Here is an 18,798-nt window from a genome sequence, read left to right as displayed (position 1 = left end):
TGGTACACTATATATGGTTATGATTTGGCTGTAAATTTCATTCAATTGATGCCTGAGAAGAAACATTTGATTTTGAAACCCTCTGTATCCATCTTGAATACACCTAAAAGCCCGCTGACTTTTGATTCCCCCCCCCACATACACACATACACACACACCCTGCACTATGTATGAAGTGTGGAAACAACTCCTCAGGGGCAACAAGTTGTTTCCTCTAGGATGCTATAATTAGCCGGGTTTGTTGTGCTTGATTGCAGACAAAACTGTGTTCTCATGCACCGTCACCCGCTGAGACCACCACCCCTGAGCTCTTAAGCCCAAGATAGCAGTGGCAGCCATCGTCTGTTACGGCCATACATCCGGGCACAACGGCACACCAGGGTAGAAACAGCTGAGGAACAATGTAGTGACACAACCCCCAGACAAAAATCACAGACATTGAATCATACAAGATTTACTTTGAACTGCTTCCTAATCAGGGATTTTGCCCGGAACTTTGAAGACTTGGAAATACTTCACTTCATAAACTTCTACTGTTGTATAAACACATTTTTAAGTCACTCAAAATTATGGTTGCACTCTCAGTGGTAGTGTGTGCATCATGCATCATAATTACAAGTCAGTGTTGAAAAAGGACATCCAGAATCTATATGTGGATGGTTTCTGTCCTAAGCTCTCACACTGGCTTTCAAATGTGCTCTTTACTTTGTTTGTTTTCATACTGGCCCACACTGGCCTTGGCAGGTCCATTGTGGGCATTGTGAACTGAATACACCTAAGAAAATACCCAAGGTTGGAAGGGTATTGTTTATAGGATACACACACAGAATGACCAAGGCTGAGAAAGTATTGTTTTCTTTGCATAAGACAAAGAGAAAGGAAGCAAGAGGTGTATAATACACACGGACAGACAAACACAGATTTTTTTATGTTTCGGATGAAAAATGATGAGTTTGGAAGATTTTTCTCATCAAACAAAGGCTATTAACTATTTTTTTTAAGAATACACAAGAGCAATTAATCTGTGAGTATTTTTATTTTATAAAACTACTTACATTTATTGCAGGTTTAGTCAATACATTTTCAATAAAATACAGTAAGTCATATGAATAAAGGAACTGTACAAATGTGACTCTAGAAACATTGTTCAGATTGATCTGAGAGAACTTCCTCTTTACTGGGCATTGAGTGTGCCAACACAATATAAAAAATAGAGAGAGAGAGAGAGAGAGAGAGAGAGAGGGAATGAAAAGAAAGAAAGAAAGAAAGAAAACATTTGCTGATTCAATTATCTAAAAATTCCAGATGCCATTTCCTGCAATAGAGGAAGCGGGTGGATTTGCGCCTCAGGAAGTAGGCGTGCCCTCATGTCTCGGCTCCGCAGGCCTTCACATGCTGTGTAAACATGATAGCATTCCTCCGGCTGTCCAAAGAGAGCTTACACACTTATCATACAACCTTCATTTTCCCCAGCTGATTTATTAAGTTATAAAAATATCTCAACGTCACAGTGAACAGAGCTCTTTTGCGATTGTTCCTAAAGTGTGACACCTGTGGAAGGTAAACAAATACTGTACAGTGAGATGACTCAGGGTTAAGGGTTGGGGGAATATCTGGGGTCAGACAGGTGGCGTGCTGTAACGGATCTCCACGTTGAACTTGTCTGGCGTCTTGGGCAGCGGAGGTTTCTTCAGCATGTTGTGCTTCATTATCACCTCCTCGTTAGCGTAGATCGGGGTGTCTGTGTCGTCAGAATGGTACCCTGACTGGTATCCGCTCGTCTGATTGGACGACTCTGATGCCACAGACTCTTTGCTCTTACAGCGCAGCAGCTGGCTGTGGAGAGAAAAGAAGGATCTAGACGTTCAGAATCATAAACCCTGAAAAATGTTAACTAGGAAAATTAGATTTACAGTAACAGATTGTAGTTATATGAGTGACACTGGGTTTAATGTAGTGTGGGTTATATGCTGATATCCTCACCTGAAGTTAGGCGTAGTTGGCAGCTGATTCAAACCCTTTACCTCCTCTGGTGAAAAGCACATACCACTGTCTGTGTGACCCTCCTATAAGAAAGCAACCGATGTGAACAAACATGTGTCTTTATAAATATGTTTAGCAGTGAAAAATGAGGCCTTACTCAACATCATTAGTTTCCCCTTTAAACAGACTGACTTGCACTCATGAACAACTTGCCTTAAAGATTGATGCACTATATTGAAAGTAGTCTCGATCATCAGATTTTATGACATAATATTTTGTAACACACTTTTTGAGGCACACTGTGTGTTGATGGAGCACATTCAGAGACACTCACCATGACGCTGCTGTGCTCCACAGGGATGTCCTCAAACGTCTTCACACTGAGGGGCCTGCTGCACCTTTCACTCTGCTGGGACGCTCTGCACACAGAAGATGAGTCAATGAATGAAAATCCACATGTAAGCACCTCAACATTTTGAAGTGACAGTAGACAGTGAGAAGTAGGAGGATCGTGCTGACCCCAGGGATGGTGCGTTGTCATAGTGAAGCTGAGCTTCCAGGATTTCTCCACTTTGGGGCGTGCTGTAGGGGCTCCTGGGCTCAGGGGTCACTGGAGATGCCTCTGTCTCATTACCTGCTGTTAGAGGGATGTAGTCCTTCCCATCCTGGAGAGCAAGAATGACATCACCTCAAATACACACTGGAACATTTAATTACACTTACTAATAACACAAATGAGTACAAATATTTTAAAAAATCTAAAATGTTGAATATTGTAAATCTGTGATATTAATCACATTATAGTACATTCTGGTAACTACTTACATTTTTCTGATGTAACTAATTTGCATTTATCTGTTTTGTCTATTTCAACTTCAGGTACTGACTTCCTAAATTTACCAGAATAACATGGCAACACTCAGTGAAGGGGTGTAAACGTGTTGCAATCAGCTGTGCATTTATTATACAGGCAACAGTGTGATGTAATGAAAAGTCAAATTGGGCCTTTGATCTAAATTGTATCATGGACTATTGTGCAGAAACTGTTGCATCCGCCCTTTGTGTGACAGATTTCTCCATGAGTGCTAAATAGAATATGTTGAGTCAAATCTAGAAAGGAAATAATTAATCTAAATGGAAACTATTAGCATTAGCATTGATACAAACGGACCTGTTGAGCACTGGCCTGTAGCAGGTTGCCCAGATGTTCAACCAGTTCTGCAAATGTTGGCCTGTCTGTGGGTCGATCCAGCCAACAGTCCAACATGGTCTGGTATCTATGGACACAAGTAATTCGGATCACAGTAAGACAGCGGATCAAGTTACATTTCTGTGGTGTGTTTAAGTGCTTCATGTCAACTTTCCACTCACATCTCAGTGGTGGCGTACTCTGGAGGTCTCATCCTGGTGCCTTCCTTAAGCCTCCTACAGAAAGACTCATCGATGCAAACACCCGGATAGGGAGAAGCCCCTGCAGGAGAAATGACAGAGGTGGTATTAGAGGTATAAAGTGGTCATTATGTATCCAGTGTTGTGTGTGCTAGTTATTACTACAAGGTTTACCCAAGGAAAAGATCTCCCAGAGAAGGACCCCAAAGGACCAAACATCACTTTGTGTGGTGTACACCCGGTCGAAGATGGTCTCAGGAGCCATCCACTTCAGAGGCAGACGAGCCTGCAGCAATAATGATGTCAATTTTACTGCTTCACAAACCTAAATAGTACGATAGATTATCTATGCGTCAGTTCACGGGACTCACATCGCCTTTGCGGACATAGTCAGGGTCTTTGTAGACATCTCTAGCGAGCCCGAAGTCGCAGATCTTCACCACATTGTTCTCTGAAAGCAGGATGTTCCTGGCTGCTAGATCCCTGTGGATACACTGCAGAGGAAACAGAAAAAGAGGAATTTACATTCACATGCATCAAAGAGCGATCATTAAATATAATTTGGATGCCTACATGCACATGCACTGATATCCAAATCATTTGTTTTCACCTTGCGAGAGGACAGAAACTCCATGCCTTTGGCCACCTGGAAGCTGTAGCATATCAGGTCCTCCATGGTCAGATGGTCATGGTCTGAGCTCTCTGTGGTCACATGATGCATTTTACAATCATAAATGAACTAGGATTGACAATAGCAATGAGCTGAGTGCAAAAGTGAAAATGACTTCAGTACCTTCCTGAGTGTCCACACTGCTGCCTGAAGCCTTGTCTCCAGCTCTGGAGCAGACAGCCGTTCCTGTGCAGATGTCCAGCTGGGCAATCTTCCCCAGACCCAGATCCCCTTCAGTCACATCCTCCTCTCCAGATGCCCACTTTTGGCTATCCACTCGCTTCCTCTGTTGAATACAGACGTCGGTTGAGAAAATCAGTGGATAAAAGTTAGAACATACAGGATAATAGTATACTATTCAGCATGCAGGTATTGTTTGTATACATCACAATAACATCCAAATTAGATAAGACGTGTGAGTCAGTACTGTAGTGCATTGCTGTGTAATGGTCTGTGGTCTGTGGTGTGGCTGTGTGCAGTGGCCTGGACTGAGTGCAACCACTTCAGAGGTCGACTGCACTTTATTGTGCTGCATGTGGGTTACACATCATTTACCTTGTAGGGACTGTACTCTCCGCGCTTGCTCTTTAGGTAGCTGGAGAGGTTTCCATGTTTACAGTACTCTACAATCACCATCAGTGGCCCTGAGGAGAGAGCAAAGAGGTTAGGGATCAAAGTAAGAAGGATCAACAACTCATAAATACATGTTACAGGATCACAGAGCACATCTACAGGCTGATTTAATGAGAAGTGTGAAGCATATTAGAGAGAAAGGAAAATAAATACCAGCTGCCCCAAATAAACTCAGATAAGTTAGTGCTTGAAGGCGATATGTACAGTAATTAGGCCAGAGAACACTTGTTAAGTCCCATCTCTTGCTCTCATAAAAACGACTATTACTCAGGAATGCTGTATGCTCGGGACACAAAGGGGACAACGTGAACAGGCCCTTCTTGATGTAAAGTACAGGCGTGTGTTTTGTATGATGACTCACCCCCAGGCTTTGTACAGGCTCCCAGCAGGTTAACAACATTGAGATGATGTCCAATATGGATGAGGATTTTCAGCTCTGACATCAAGGCACGGTACTCACTCGACGTGGCTCCCTCTGTGACACAAAGAGATCACATTTAGCTCTGTGTGTTTGAAGGTTTGAACTGTCTTTTGTCTATATGTGTGTGTGTGTGTGTGTGTGTGTGTGTGTGTGTGTGTGTGTGTGTGCGGGGAGAGAAGGAGAGGACTGATTACTAACCCTTAAGCATCTTGACTGCAACAGTGGTGCATGTGGTGGCTTTCTCGATGCCAAAGGCGGCTGCTTCTACAACCTGACCAAATGCTCCTCGTCCCAGTGGTTCACCTTTGATGCAGAACATTTGACATGAAGATTAAAATCTGCTTTCACGTGCTCATATGCAAATAATAACATCAGTGTTATTATCATTTTCTCAGAAGAGGTACCCCTTCATCAACATGTCTTCATTAGATTTGATTTTAAACTTACTTTAACTTTAAAACTATGAATTATATAAAAGTGGATAATGTTAGATTAATTTCTTCATTCAAGACTGGTTATCCTGGAATTGTTGATGTTTAGGGTTAGCTTCTTTTTTTGTTGTTGTTAATGATGGTTTGGTCAAGTTTGCATTTGTGCTACATTTCAACCATTTATCAGTACTTTCAGCTTTCTATTTTGACTTATCTGCTCAATTGCTATCTAGTTTTTATGCAATTTTTCAGAATAATTTTTTGTGATTATAAATGAACTCTTCTGGGGACATTCTCCTTGCTTGTCCCCCCTTTCAATGTCTTGCTCAAGGACCGTTGTCCTTACTCACTACACCCCCTTGCTGCCTATTTTCTGGATTTCAGTTTCATGTTTCACCCATTAGATTATTATACATCCATGGTCTCACCTAGCTTCAGCCTGTCCCGAGGGAACTCCCATTTGTTAGCATCATAGGTGAGCCTTTCACACTGCTCATCCATGGGCATGTCCTCTGAGTCCAGGATCATGGACAGATAGCCCGTCTTCAGATCCCCACCATTTGGCTGAGAGAGAATATGAGAGGCAAGCAGAGATATAACATGTGAATTAATGAGCCATGGTTTGTCCGCAGTTTTCCAGTGACTCCGGTGCCCCTCCAGTAAAAGGGGGCCCAGTCAGTACTGCGAGTCCGCGTGACTTATGGGAGCAGAAAGTGGCCCTCTTGTTCCTGGATACAAAGGAGAGCAGCCACTGAGAGCCACACTAATCACTTCTAATTAGTCATACACCCCATGAGTGTTTTTCTCATGCATGTGGGTGTGTTTTAGCTATAATTTTATTATTCATTATTGGCTCCCCTGTGTGTAACTGGAGGGAAAATCCAAGGAAGGAAAAGCGTCGCAAAGGGAGGATGAGGATGAGGAAGTTCTTACTCTCTTTCTTCCACGGATGACAAAGACGATCAGTAGCCAGAAAAACATGGCGATGACCACTGACCCAATAGGAACAATCAGCTCCACATTAGTTTTTTCCTCTGCACCTAAAACAAGCACAGAAATATCATTTGCAGGATTATTCACAAAAACGTCTCATGAAAAGTGTCAAATCGTACAAGTGATCTGACAAATTAAGGGCCCATTCTCCTGAGAAAAAGAGGAATGTCGAGTGTAATTTCAGTGACGTGCCTTGGCAGCAGGGCATAAAGTTCAGACAGATTTGTCATTGTCTTTGGCATCTACACATGTGTCTGTGTTTGGGTTGGAGGAAGGAGGCTGTTGGAATTTGGACCGTAAGCAAACTGATATTTTATCTAGTCATAACAAATGGTCAGGAGTCAGCGCGAACAAGTACTGCCAAAGACAACTTGGAAAAGGCCTATCAGAGCAATAGTGGTGTGTAACTACATGCTGTAATGGACCGTTTCTCCCTCTAATTCACTTCAGTTCTCTGTTGCTCTGTAAATCTCATACACAGAGATTTTCTTGTTAGGGGGTTTGTCGTCTACCCTCCCTCTTTAGTGGCGCTGGGAACTGCTGTAACTGGGTCTACATTCTGCTGGCGGGGATCAGGTCACGTAGGCCCTGCTGGTTCTAGTTAGCACATTTGTCTATTTGTCTCTCTGTCCAGGACAGAAAAGGGTGGACAGGAGAGGTGGAGGCTGGAGTTGGGGCAGGGTTGGCCTCTCCCTTTGTCCTGCAGTCTCCTCATTGTTTTGGATTTAGAAACTCCCAGGAGGATGTGCGCTAACTGGGCCAACTTCCCGTCATGCGGAAGCAAAGTTATTCTTACTCTACATCTTTGATATCATAAAATACGTATGTGTGATGTGAATCACTGAAACCTTGAGGCTGGATATAAATACACAGTCTTTGTGGGTACTGCCAAGAAGTTAAGGCTAACTCTCTTCCATGAACTATGGACAAAATATTCTTTATTATCAGTAAACAGGAAATATTACATCATTATACACCGTAATATTTCAGTTATAATTAGCTTCAGTTGCCAGTTCAGGCAGGGACTGACCTTCAGTAGTCAAAAAGGCCTGTGAGGTGTCACAGCCACGACTGTTACATGCAGTGCAGGTGTACAGACCACTGTCCTCCTTCTTCACACGCTGAATAGTCAAATCATGGTTGCGCTGGCTCAGAATCACACCTGAAAACAATTCCACATTGTTCCTTAATAGCTGCGGCAACTCATGAAGTCAGTCAGTTTTAATTGATAAGACGTGCACGCCTCACCTGAGCCCTCCACCACAGTGTGGTTGTTTTTGGTCCACACCACCGTTGGGTTTGGCGTCCCAGTGGCATTACAGAGGAGAGTGATCGTTGCACTCACGTTAGCCTTTTGGTCGGTTAAATTGTTAAGGATCCTTGCAGCCTCAAGACCTAAGATTATAGCACAGAATCAAACGCAATCAATTTCAAAGCCACTGAATAACTTTAAATATCATGTTTTGCTGACTCTTTTGAACATGCTTGAACTCTCTTGGAACAATAACAAACAGTTATTATATTATATATTATTGTATATTCTTCATGACTCCATTATAAATATATTCAGCTTGTGTCAAGATGGTAGCACTGGTCTTTTGAAAAATCCTTAATGTGAAAACAATGTAACTGCAGTGGAAACAAGTAAAATAAACAAATTACAGGCATAAAGCTTCACTTCAGCAATTGAAAATATGACAGTAAAGTGCCTCTAAAACATTTTTTTGTAATGCAAAAACCTGTCAGATTTCTATCCTATGTAATGAAATTATGGTTTTCCCTTTTGAATAATTGATTTGTAGGTCCTGAATGGCACAACACCATCAAACAAAAAGGGGTCAGAGGTCAGACATTGAAATCTTTGTTTTACCTCTGAGAGAAAGACGGCGTAGCAGGCAGGTTCTCTCCCCAGTCTTGATGTTTTCCACCTGACAGGCATACAGACCCTCATCCTGTCGGGATGCGTTGGGCAGCGGCAGGTCCAGGGTTACATTGGTGCCCCGCACACTGGACGACTTGACGTGCGACAGGGGCTTCCATTGCGGCGGCACGGAGCGACAGGACTGCACTGACGCGATCTGCTCCGACTCTGAGATGTTGTTCACACGGAACCAAGCGAGGTTGTTGTAGATCAGCCTGTCTGCCTTACACCGCAGGACCACATCGTCTTCTTCCAACGGCTCATTGGATGGAGACACACTCAGTTCAAGGCCACCTAACAGATGGACACACAAACAAGAATGAAACCAGACGTAATGGACACTGAAATGTAGCCACGATTACAGAAAGAGCCCACATGAAACAAAGAAGAAGAAAAAACATAGTGCTTACGTGTCACATGGAAAAAGATGATGCGTGAATCCTCTCCTACTTTGTTAGCAGCCAGGCATCTGTAGAGAGCATGAGCCTCGGCTTTCTGAATCTTCAAAGAGCTCATGATTTTCTAGGGAAATGTATAATTTGTTAATACTTATTATTAACTGGGCTGTCAATTAAACACATCAAATGCAAAAAAGAAAATGCAGGAGTCTCATGGGGACAGGGTGTAATCTCAAAGAATTTACCTTTTGGGCATGATCTGTGTCAGTGAAAATCCGCTCTATAGGGTTGTGACCAGTGCTATTGCTGATATCTCTCCAACCTTTACAGGCCGCTAGCTGGACCTCAGACTTCATCAGACCTGACCTGTTGGATGAAAATGAACAGAAACCAGGTGAAAACTAAAAAATCTTGCTATGATACTTCTTTCTTCAAATTTTCCTGACAGTAACACTGAAGCGCCTACAGTGTTACAGTATTACACAAGTTTCTCTGAGAACTCTGAGAACATTCGCAGTCAGTCTTGCGTGTGTTTCAATTGTTTCCATTTCTAAAAATAGAGTTTGTTTGTCTTCGGTTTTTGTTTTGCTGTGTTACGCAATGTATTTTTAGGTGAAGCATATAATACAAACTGATGTCTGTCCAAAGTAAGAAAGACTTGGAAAACTGATATTTTGTAGAATACAGCTGTACAAAATTGGATACATGAGAACAAGAGCAAGAAAGTTTACAACAAGAGACGCAGCTTTAGCAGGAAGAAGCTCTTTTTTGACAGAGAGCACGGTGGGAACAACAGGAAATGTAGTGCAGGACTGACTGAGGAAGTGCTCTGATGTGTAGACAGAAGATAAGGAACATGCTGATGGTCCTCTCTGGCCAAAGCAACCCCGCACGCCTCCTTCATTCTATCAACAGTCAAACAAATCACTGCATACCTGAGGAGGCTGTTGTGTAACCGCATTGACCTCCTGTCTGTTTGGACACAGACTAGAGCTGCTATCTTAAACAGCTGATCCACGCAGGCACATGGCTTGCGGTAAAAATATCTGCTTGTCGTAATTAGTAAACACATTCAGAGTCTGAATAATTGATGTCTAAAAATAGACATTGTGAAGAGCATGAATCACATCCGCTGATCTGCATCGGGTCAGAGTGCACTCTCATTGTCTCTTCTTTTGTTTTTGTCAACATCACGAAAGCAGCTATTCCTCTCCTAAATCAACAACCTGTTGACAATGAGCAACTGAGAGGCATGTGAACACTGCGTGCGTACAAACAAGCCCGCTGTCTTCCTTTCTGTTTCTCTCTGTGTCTCTCTCACACACACAAACTGATTGAAGGTGACTTACGGGAAGGCATTCGGACAATCCTCTTTAGACATCCACTGCCACTGGATGTGTGCTGGTGTGGGAAATCCACGGGCGGTGCACCTTAGGGTGGGGCTGCTGCCATATGGGTATACATCAGTGTCCATAGCCACCTCCTTCTCAATGATATGAGGAGGAACTGTAGGAGAAAATAACAGGAATTATCACAACTGTCCGCAAAAGTGTCAGGCACTGTAAGAAGGAACAGAACGGGGGCTACATGCCATTGACCAGCAGCTGGAAGGAGCGTCTCTGCTCCTCTTTAGTGATCTTATTGGTCAGGACCATTGTGTAATTTCCTGCATCCATTTCTGTGACTCCCCGGATGACGAGGGCATCACCTCTCTGTCTGATCCTGTAGTCATCCCTCAGTGGAAAGCCGTTTTTTAACCTGGACAGATCGAGGAGAGTGACAAAGTAATCCATAACACGCAGTATCTGGATAAACTGTATGAACAGTCCGCCATAAAGGTGGTCACAATGGATTATAACTTTTTCACATGTTGCCAAAGCTATATATTGATGGCCAAAGTGCAAAACCTCCTAGCTGCAGAATTTTCTGATTGGCAGATTTCACTTTGGATAATGAGAACAAGGAAGGCTGCTCATATTCAGTCTGTCTGCAAGATAATCCTGCCCTTCGTTGTGACAGAAAAGTCACACAACAAAACAAAAACACAACGTAGAGTCCCTGGGTGTGTAGAGAGGCTACAGCATGAGTGAGTTACACAATCACTGAACATTCATTTCCAGTGGACAAGGAAGCAAATACACTGAATTTAAGGAATTCTGACCCTAGTATACTACAATGTAGTAACTATTACATTTACTACATCTTTTTACCTGAAAACAAACTTAATTTTATTTTTAATTTAATTTTTATTATTAACTTAATTTAGAGCATCGTTTTGTAGAACCTCTTCCAACTTCCAAGCAAAAGCTCCTTTCTGCACTTAGCGAGGCATTAATATCTAGTTGGTATTGTTAACACATAATATAATAATATAGTCCAAAAACAGTGTATTATGTGTTGGATATCCTTAACAAATAGCATTCTGCAAGAAAATAAGTTTTTTTTTAGTTTTTTCAAAAAAGTACATTTTTCAGATAGGAGGTTTAGCTCTTCGGCCATCGATATATATAGTTCTTCTAGTATGAACATACCATTTAATGTTGGGTTCAGGATATGCTGAGTACTTGACAGGAATGACAGTAGATGTCTGATCTCCCACATTTGCCTCCCAAACCTTCGTCCATGGCTCTTTCATATCAATGAAAGGCTTTTCTGGAAACACAAGATAAATCACAAAATGCTGTTAGCGAAACAAATCATCAGTATTTCAACATTCAGTGCTTTACGGCCATTTCAACATATATGAAAGGAATTTACTTTGGCAAATTCACAGAAAACAGAAACTTTTGGATATTACATAACTATTCTGAGACATAAAATCAGAAGTAAAACATAAAATGATTAAAGTTAAACAAAAAGATTACATTAAAAAAACTAAATTAGAAATACATTTTAAAAATCAGCACCATAAACCAACTATATTTACTAATGTGGGGCACCAAAGTGATCACTCATGTGTCTTACTTATCTGCAGATCTAACTCTCACGGCCTCCAGGACTATTATAATCTGGTTTATCAACTTCATTTCATTGTGCAGGTGTTGCTAGGAGAAAAAAACAACTACTCAAACAAGCTCACATGGGATTGTTGGTTAAATTAAGATCTATGTGTATAGCTAAATTAAGCTCAATCTCTTAAGGAAAGAAAGATGGAGATATTTAATTTAGAAAGCAGGTGCAAAGTGAGCTTTTAGGATTCACAAGACACATCCAAGGAAATACAAAAATAAAGTAAAAAGGTCCTTCTTCAGACTGAATGGGCGGTCTTTACATTAACAATAATGGAAAAGGAGATAAAAATAAAGTAAGATATTATGATGGCGTATCTTGAAGAGATAATGCACTCTGAACAGATACAGACAGCATCTGAATTTTTCCATTTTTTCCATTCATCAGATATTGAGTTATGTTCATCCTCAATAACTTTTCACCAGACTTCATCATACTTGTTGGTCATGGTAGTATGTAGCTTGACTGATGTTATGCAGGTGTTATTTTTACCGCATAAGCCGATATTGAAGCCTGGCAACTTACAGGTAGACAGTAGACGGAAAACTGACAAGCTGAATTTACGGACTGTCTTAAAAGTGAAAAACAGTTTTTCAGATTCCTGTTTTTTGTAGAAACTTCAGACCAGTTTGCATCCACACCTCCTCCTCCTCTACTGCATACTCAGCTTCCTTTTTATTCAATGATGTAATATGGCCCAATTATATTCATTATGACCCATTTTTTGTCAGTATCTTCCTCATTTTCATCTTACACACTTCTGACTACTTGACATTCATGTGGGCCTCCTCCCAATTCAGTATAAATCAGTGTAATTCTATACTTTTCCACTGTTAACAACTCTTATTGTATTTAAAGTATTAATCAACAATTACACAGTTTTTATTTAGACTCACTGTAGACTTTCTTTTTGAAGGTGGGGATCAAATGCTAATCCTGCTTTATTATTTGATTTGTTTAGGTACATAATTGAAGGAGTATACAACAGTATTTGATCAGTATATGATCAGTATTACACATGTACCTAAGTATAACCATATAAATATAACCATGTATCTATGTATAAATCACAGGAGAAAAAAACTATTGAACATGTAAAATGAAGCAGCTCAGACAATGTCCATCAAGTTCCTGTGTAGCCCCTATCCCACTCCCAGCATGAATCCGACAACAGACTACATTTTTGTACCATTTAATGGTACTCTCAGTAAGACTCAAGTCTCAAGGCTCTCTATCTCCAGGCTTTCCTTAATGTCAAATTATTTCTTTTATAGCATGAAAGACTTTCTAAATGGGATTAAATCATTTGTCATAGTGTTTTCTTTTAGCTCTGAGCATTGAAACAGCTGTCTACTACAACATTACGTTTTTTTAGTAAACATACCATAAACTGTAAGAAATGCTGAGGCTTTTTTCTCCATCTGCCCACTGAATGCAGTGCAGGTGTATTCTCCTGTGTGATCGACCGTCACATTCTCCACTATGAGCGTGTTGGACAGCTCCAGAGAGTCCCACAGCTTCTTCTTGTGGGGTGTTGCGTAGGTCAGCCTCGAACCATTCACCGAGGTCTGACGGAGAGACAGAGAGATGCATAAGGAATGCTACAGTATGTATTTAGTGTATTTGTCTTTTACAACAGACAGTTTAAAACACATGTAGACATTTAAAATATTTGTGTGTGGAAGTTTTGTTTTTGTTTTGTTTTTTGGGTTTTTTTTTTTTTTTTCAAAAGCCACCACTCTCATGTCAAAAGCATATCTGGTCACCTTTGCACTTTGACCTGGCATAAAGATAATCTGAAGGATTCCTGAAAGCAGGAAGTAAGGAATATGTGCAAGGACAACAGGAAGTGAGATACAACACTTCTGGTATCTCTGTCCTCAGCAGTGTGTCAAACAGGCTGATTTCAGTATCAGTATGAAAGAACGCTGTTACAAGGTTCGTTTAAAGCACACAAGAGCTTCTAATGTCACAGAAGACAAACAGAAAAGGCTTGGGCACTGACCAGGGCCTGGCCAGAGTGTGTCCAGTTAAACTCCATGGCCACATTGAGCTCAGTGTGGGCAGTGCAGCTGAGCACCAGCCGCTCCCCCACAGACAGCCTGACTTGTGTGGGGTTCAGGGTGAGGTCATAGATCTTGTATCCTGCGGAAAAGGGAGGAAAGACACGGCAGTCAGTCGATGGCCTATTGTTCTCCTGAGACCACAGACTCTCTCGCTCTCTCTCTGCACCTACTCTCCCTCACTCACTCAGGACTTATAAATACTATCTGTATAAATAAAGTTTAATATTCAGAAATAATTAAGTCATAAAACACACCAAAATACATTTTTCCCAAAAATTTGTATTAAAATAAGTAAACAACAGACTCATAATTTGTTTTGAGAATCTTTTCCACCTTACCGACAACAGCGACAATGTAGAGAGGGGACTTAAATGTCTCATTCCCAATACGAGTCTGGCAGGACACGACACCGGCGTAGCTGATCAGATAACTGGGAACAGTGAAACCCGTCCTGGCATCCCACAGAGAATCCTTCCCATCGGGATGAAGCTCCTTATTTGGATACTTCTGACAGACACAGAAATTTGAAGATTTTGAACACAGAATTTAAAAAAGAGACATCAATACCATCAGCACATTTTACAAATGAGCAGCCTTATCTGGCATTGTAAATAAGATAGCACTACTTTTTAACAACACATTAGATAAAAGTTCAGCAAACTGATATGTCGCTGATGATATGGGAACTGATATCACTCCTGAGGATGTATTTTTCAGTATGATAGCTTGAAACCACATTAAACTGAAAAGCCTTTTGTATCAGTTCCACTGATTTAAAGGGGCACTCCTCAGGCACTTTTACACATAAAGGATAGTTTGATGATGATGATGATGATGATGATGATTTTTTAAAGAGGTCACATTATGCCCCTTTCTCAGTTTAATATTTTCATTTTTGTGGTCTATTTACAAACATTTAAATGTTTACCACATGTAATGGATTGTAGCACACAGAGAGCAGAGGAGAAGAAAGAAACAAGCGCGACCATAAGTTACAGCGAAACACAGTAGAGATTCTAACACTGAGCTGAAATGAAACGAGTACACATAAATAAGGTAAATAAAAAATAAACATAGTTTGTTTCTTTCAGGAGTGGTGGGGGGTCCCGTTGGAAGTGGTGGGGGGGGCAATGGTAGGGGGAACGCTGAGCGTATAGTTGTGACATCACAATCTTATGGAAGTCCAAACGACTTAAAGGCGCAGTTTCTGGAAACGGGCTGTGTGCATTTCTCTGAGGACTGAGCATTTTGATAATTTCACAGTATTTATTTAGCACCTAGACCTGCTTTATCATCAAAAAAGAAATGGAAATCTCCCTCTCTACGATATGTACCCTTTAAAATCTATAAAATCTATGTCTTATCTAAGTCTATGTCTTCTGAGTCCCCTGATTTTATGGCAGTGCAATTCTAAATCCCACTTTAAGAGTACCTCTTTAAATAACATGATATTAGTTTATATTAATGTGTCCTTAAACTGGGGAAATATCACTGAAAATAAATTCACATATCATTATATTCTGAGGCTCTACTGGAATATCTTTGCATGATTTACAGTTCAGAAAACTCCTTATTTATGTTATACTGAGTCTTTATGGAGCCCCTCAGTTCAGCCTCTGTCTGAAACAGGTCGTTTTAGCTCCTGTCTCTTTAAGGCCCTCCTCCTGATGAGCACACTCTGCTCTGATTGATAGCTTCCAGAAGCTGCTCCCTCGCTACGTGAACAGATAGTAGTAAGTAGTAAGCAAGTAGTTGGATTTAACTTCTTTTCATTTCATTCATCAATTAAAAGTAGCTCCTGGTTGTACAACACTTTGGATTTCACAAAGGCAGGAGAAGAAGACAGAAATAACTCTTCCTTACAGTGTGGAGCGTAACGTTGAGATTCTCCATAGAGCCTCGGCACGGTATGACCACCCGTTCTCCTTCACGGATGAACACCACCTCATATTCTTTCTCAGACGGCACAAATGGCACCTTGTAATCTAAAATCAAATCAAATGCATAAATATTAGATATGTGTTTAAATATAGGTTAGAAGAAAGTAAAAATCACGAAATCACCACAACACTGACAAGGCTGTAGCAGGAAGGTGGTCAAGTGGCATTGGCAAAACTTGAATTATGATTGGTCACCTCGATTTTTTTGGTACATAAGTTAATTTTTGAGCAAACACATTAGAGTAAATGGAAAACTGTGTAATAGTGTATCATTTGTGCCACAAAAGACACACAAAAGTAGCACAAAACATCAAAACACAACACAGTACAACTCAAAAACACATCTGCATTTTCATATAACACAAAATATGACATAATGTAACACTGCAACCTGCACAAATCACACTATATTAGATAAAATAGCAGCAATGAATACTTGATTATTATTCTCCTAACTCTCCAGTGCCTATTGACTAAAGCAAAACTCTTCTGTCTAAGTAAGTCCAAATTAAGTTAAAAAGAGTTATACCATGCACAAACACGTATGCAGCTACTGAAGTCTTGCCATCTTCAACTTTAAGGTCTCTGTAGGAGCAGCGATACTGTCCAGTTTCATTGGCAGTTGCATTGTAGATCTCCAGTCTTGTGCAGAACAGTCCTGATCCACTGCAGTCACTGGTGGAGAAGCGAGTGCTTGTAGGAGGAGTTGTCCACCTCAAGTACTGGCGACCTCTGTTGGATCAGGAGACAGATAGTTATGGATGATCTGTTTCTGCACTGTGTGTGTATGAGTGAGTGGATGAATGCAATGCATTAAGGTACATTTACATACCTGCATGTGAGTTCAAGGTTGTCAGATTTGTTCATCCTGTGTATGCCATAGATGTTCAGTGTTGGTGGATCGGGCATAAACCGCAGTTCAATGGCTGAAAGAACCAACAAAACAAGTCAACAAATCACTGCAGAGACTGACAACAAACACAAACAACAGTGATGACATAAATCTGTACGGCCCTCACTAACAATAGCTTCATAAAGGGATCAGAGGTCATGTTACTATAGTTTCCAAATCTCACACAAACAACGTAATCCCTGAAAAAAAATGGAAAAAAACTAAAAACAATCAAATAGTTCAAGATTCCTATAACAATAGAAACTAAAAGTCTCAAACATGTGATTTGTTTTGTCACTGGCTCTCTGGCTTCCGGGGCCATTTTTCCACTGTTACACAAAATGGTGGAGCTGTGTCAAAACAGGAAGCCGGGGAAGATGGGCCGGGTCAGGCTCAATGGCCAAGCACAGTGTGGCCTAGGTGGGGTTCCTGTTTCTGAGGATACAGGCTGCCTCCCACCTCCCTGTGAGGCCCTAACACAGATATTTTATGGAAAAAGCCAAACATATTGGTCTGACCAGTTAGATATAAAGCACACGTTAACTTACTGTAACTTCATGAACCCTAAATAAAAAAAGGCATAATAAACACAAACTAGCATTATGACTAGTTGTAACAATTATTCTTTGTCAAATAGGCACATATTTCCCTCCTTTTCTCATCATATGAATTTGTGCCTGAGAGAACAGAAATTAGCTGACACCACAATACTTTCATTTTCTTCATATTACGTAACTCTTAATTAAACACAGCATGTATTTCTGTCCTCATAGTCACAACTGACAACCACATTATATTGAGAAATAAAAACAGTCTGATAGCTTATATTTTTGCCACATTAGCTCACTCTATTACAAAAACTCCTCAGTACTATTATTCAACTACAGTTTATAGATACAAAGCTTTGTAAGTAATTAATTCATTATCTTACCAGCAACACAACTGATTTCCATAATAATGCCAAGAAGTGGAATGACGGAGACTGCCAGAGCCATCATCCCACAGAAGACATGGACAGAGTCCTCATGAACATCCAATAATTACAATAATCCAACAAGCTTATTGCTAATCCATTGACCTCTGATGTTTTATATTCCACTCTGGTGAAAATTTTTCAGTGCCGCAAACTCCTGAAAACAAGCACCAGTAGAGCCAGCACTGACAGTGATCAGCAGTGTGTCCCCATGGAGCTGGATCTGCTGCTGAGGATGGAGAGACGCGCTTCAGCTGAGCAGCCTGCAGGGGAGGAGCGTCTCTCTCTCTCTCTGACTGTAACTAAAACTTACCACATGAGAGGCACCTCTTCTTGTTGCTGCTTGTTGGAGGGACAAACACTGAACTTTGACCAGAGTTTTTAAGGGGACCTTACTTAATTTGAATGTTTATTTTAAATGGAATTGGGACCATTAATAGGCATATTAAAAAGCAGGTCATGGTAAAAACTAATTAGGTAACACTAAAGCATTTGATGATGATTTTGTTGTTAAACTGTCATTTTGAATGATGAATTTTAGGAACTCCCCAAAAAACACATAAACAGTAACATTTAAAATGCAGCTTGTGTAACGTACATTTATTTTCAGATGATGAAAAAAACAAAAACAAATTCAGGACTTATAACATTTACAATAAGTTCACTCTGTTTCAGTTTTATTTCAATTTAAACAACTGTATGGAAAAAACTAACATGTAATTGACAGACATTTATGGCTCCTGAAGGATGAATACTAATGACTTAAGTGATCTCCTGACTTTTCCTGTAGCGCCACCAGCAGTTAATTACTACTTGAGAGACTGCCACAAAATTTGGCACGAACATTCATGGACCCTAAATGGTGAAGACCATCATACAGACTTTGGAGATCCTTAGACTTTTCCTTTCCTTGAATGGATTTCCATGTAATTTGGTACAGACATTCATGTAGCCCTCATGATGAATTACACTAACTTTGGTGATCCTCTGACTTTTCATCTCGCACCATCATCAGATCAAGCTGTACTTGTGTCGGCTGTTTTGTGCTAATTAGCAATTGTGAGCATGCTAACTCACTT

At 40.7% G+C, this 18,798-nt stretch overlaps 1 protein-coding gene across 2 annotated transcripts; it reads right to left on the bottom strand.

The window, feature by feature from the left end:
* Positions 1-1,017: 1,017 nt before the first annotated feature.
* kdr (kinase insert domain receptor (a type III receptor tyrosine kinase)) lies at positions 1,018-18,007 on the bottom strand. Of its 2 annotated transcripts, none has more exons than XM_044361671.1 (30): positions 17,678-18,007; positions 16,687-16,780; positions 16,384-16,586; positions 15,778-15,899; positions 14,253-14,421; positions 13,854-13,993; positions 13,233-13,416; positions 11,371-11,491; positions 10,431-10,597; positions 10,189-10,345; positions 9,085-9,205; positions 8,852-8,963; positions 8,391-8,735; positions 7,769-7,915; positions 7,551-7,682; positions 6,461-6,567; positions 5,956-6,091; positions 5,295-5,399; positions 5,037-5,150; positions 4,598-4,686; positions 4,166-4,328; positions 3,983-4,074; positions 3,744-3,866; positions 3,547-3,658; positions 3,355-3,454; positions 3,155-3,260; positions 2,503-2,648; positions 2,318-2,402; positions 1,984-2,066; positions 1,018-1,836 (listed from the first exon to the last, which is right to left on the bottom strand). In XM_044361671.1, exons 1-30 carry the CDS (start codon positions 17,742-17,744, stop codon positions 1,620-1,622), a joined length of 4,059 nt encoding a protein of 1,352 aa, XP_044217606.1. In that variant the 5' UTR covers positions 17,745-18,007; the 3' UTR covers positions 1,018-1,619. The 2 variants fall into 2 exon arrangements, with proteins under 2 accessions (XP_044217606.1, XP_044217607.1); XM_044361672.1 differs by having other exon boundaries at positions 14,253-14,418.
* Positions 18,008-18,798: the final 791 nt, after the last annotated feature.

The sequence above is a fragment of the Thunnus albacares genome, chromosome 9 (genome assembly GCF_914725855.1).
Source record: "Thunnus albacares chromosome 9, fThuAlb1.1, whole genome shotgun sequence".
In the NCBI taxonomy this organism is placed as follows: Eukaryota; Metazoa; Chordata; class Actinopteri; order Scombriformes; family Scombridae; genus Thunnus; species Thunnus albacares.
Note: the sequence above shows the minus strand (reverse complement) of the source record. Positions and strands in the feature narration are given on the sequence as shown.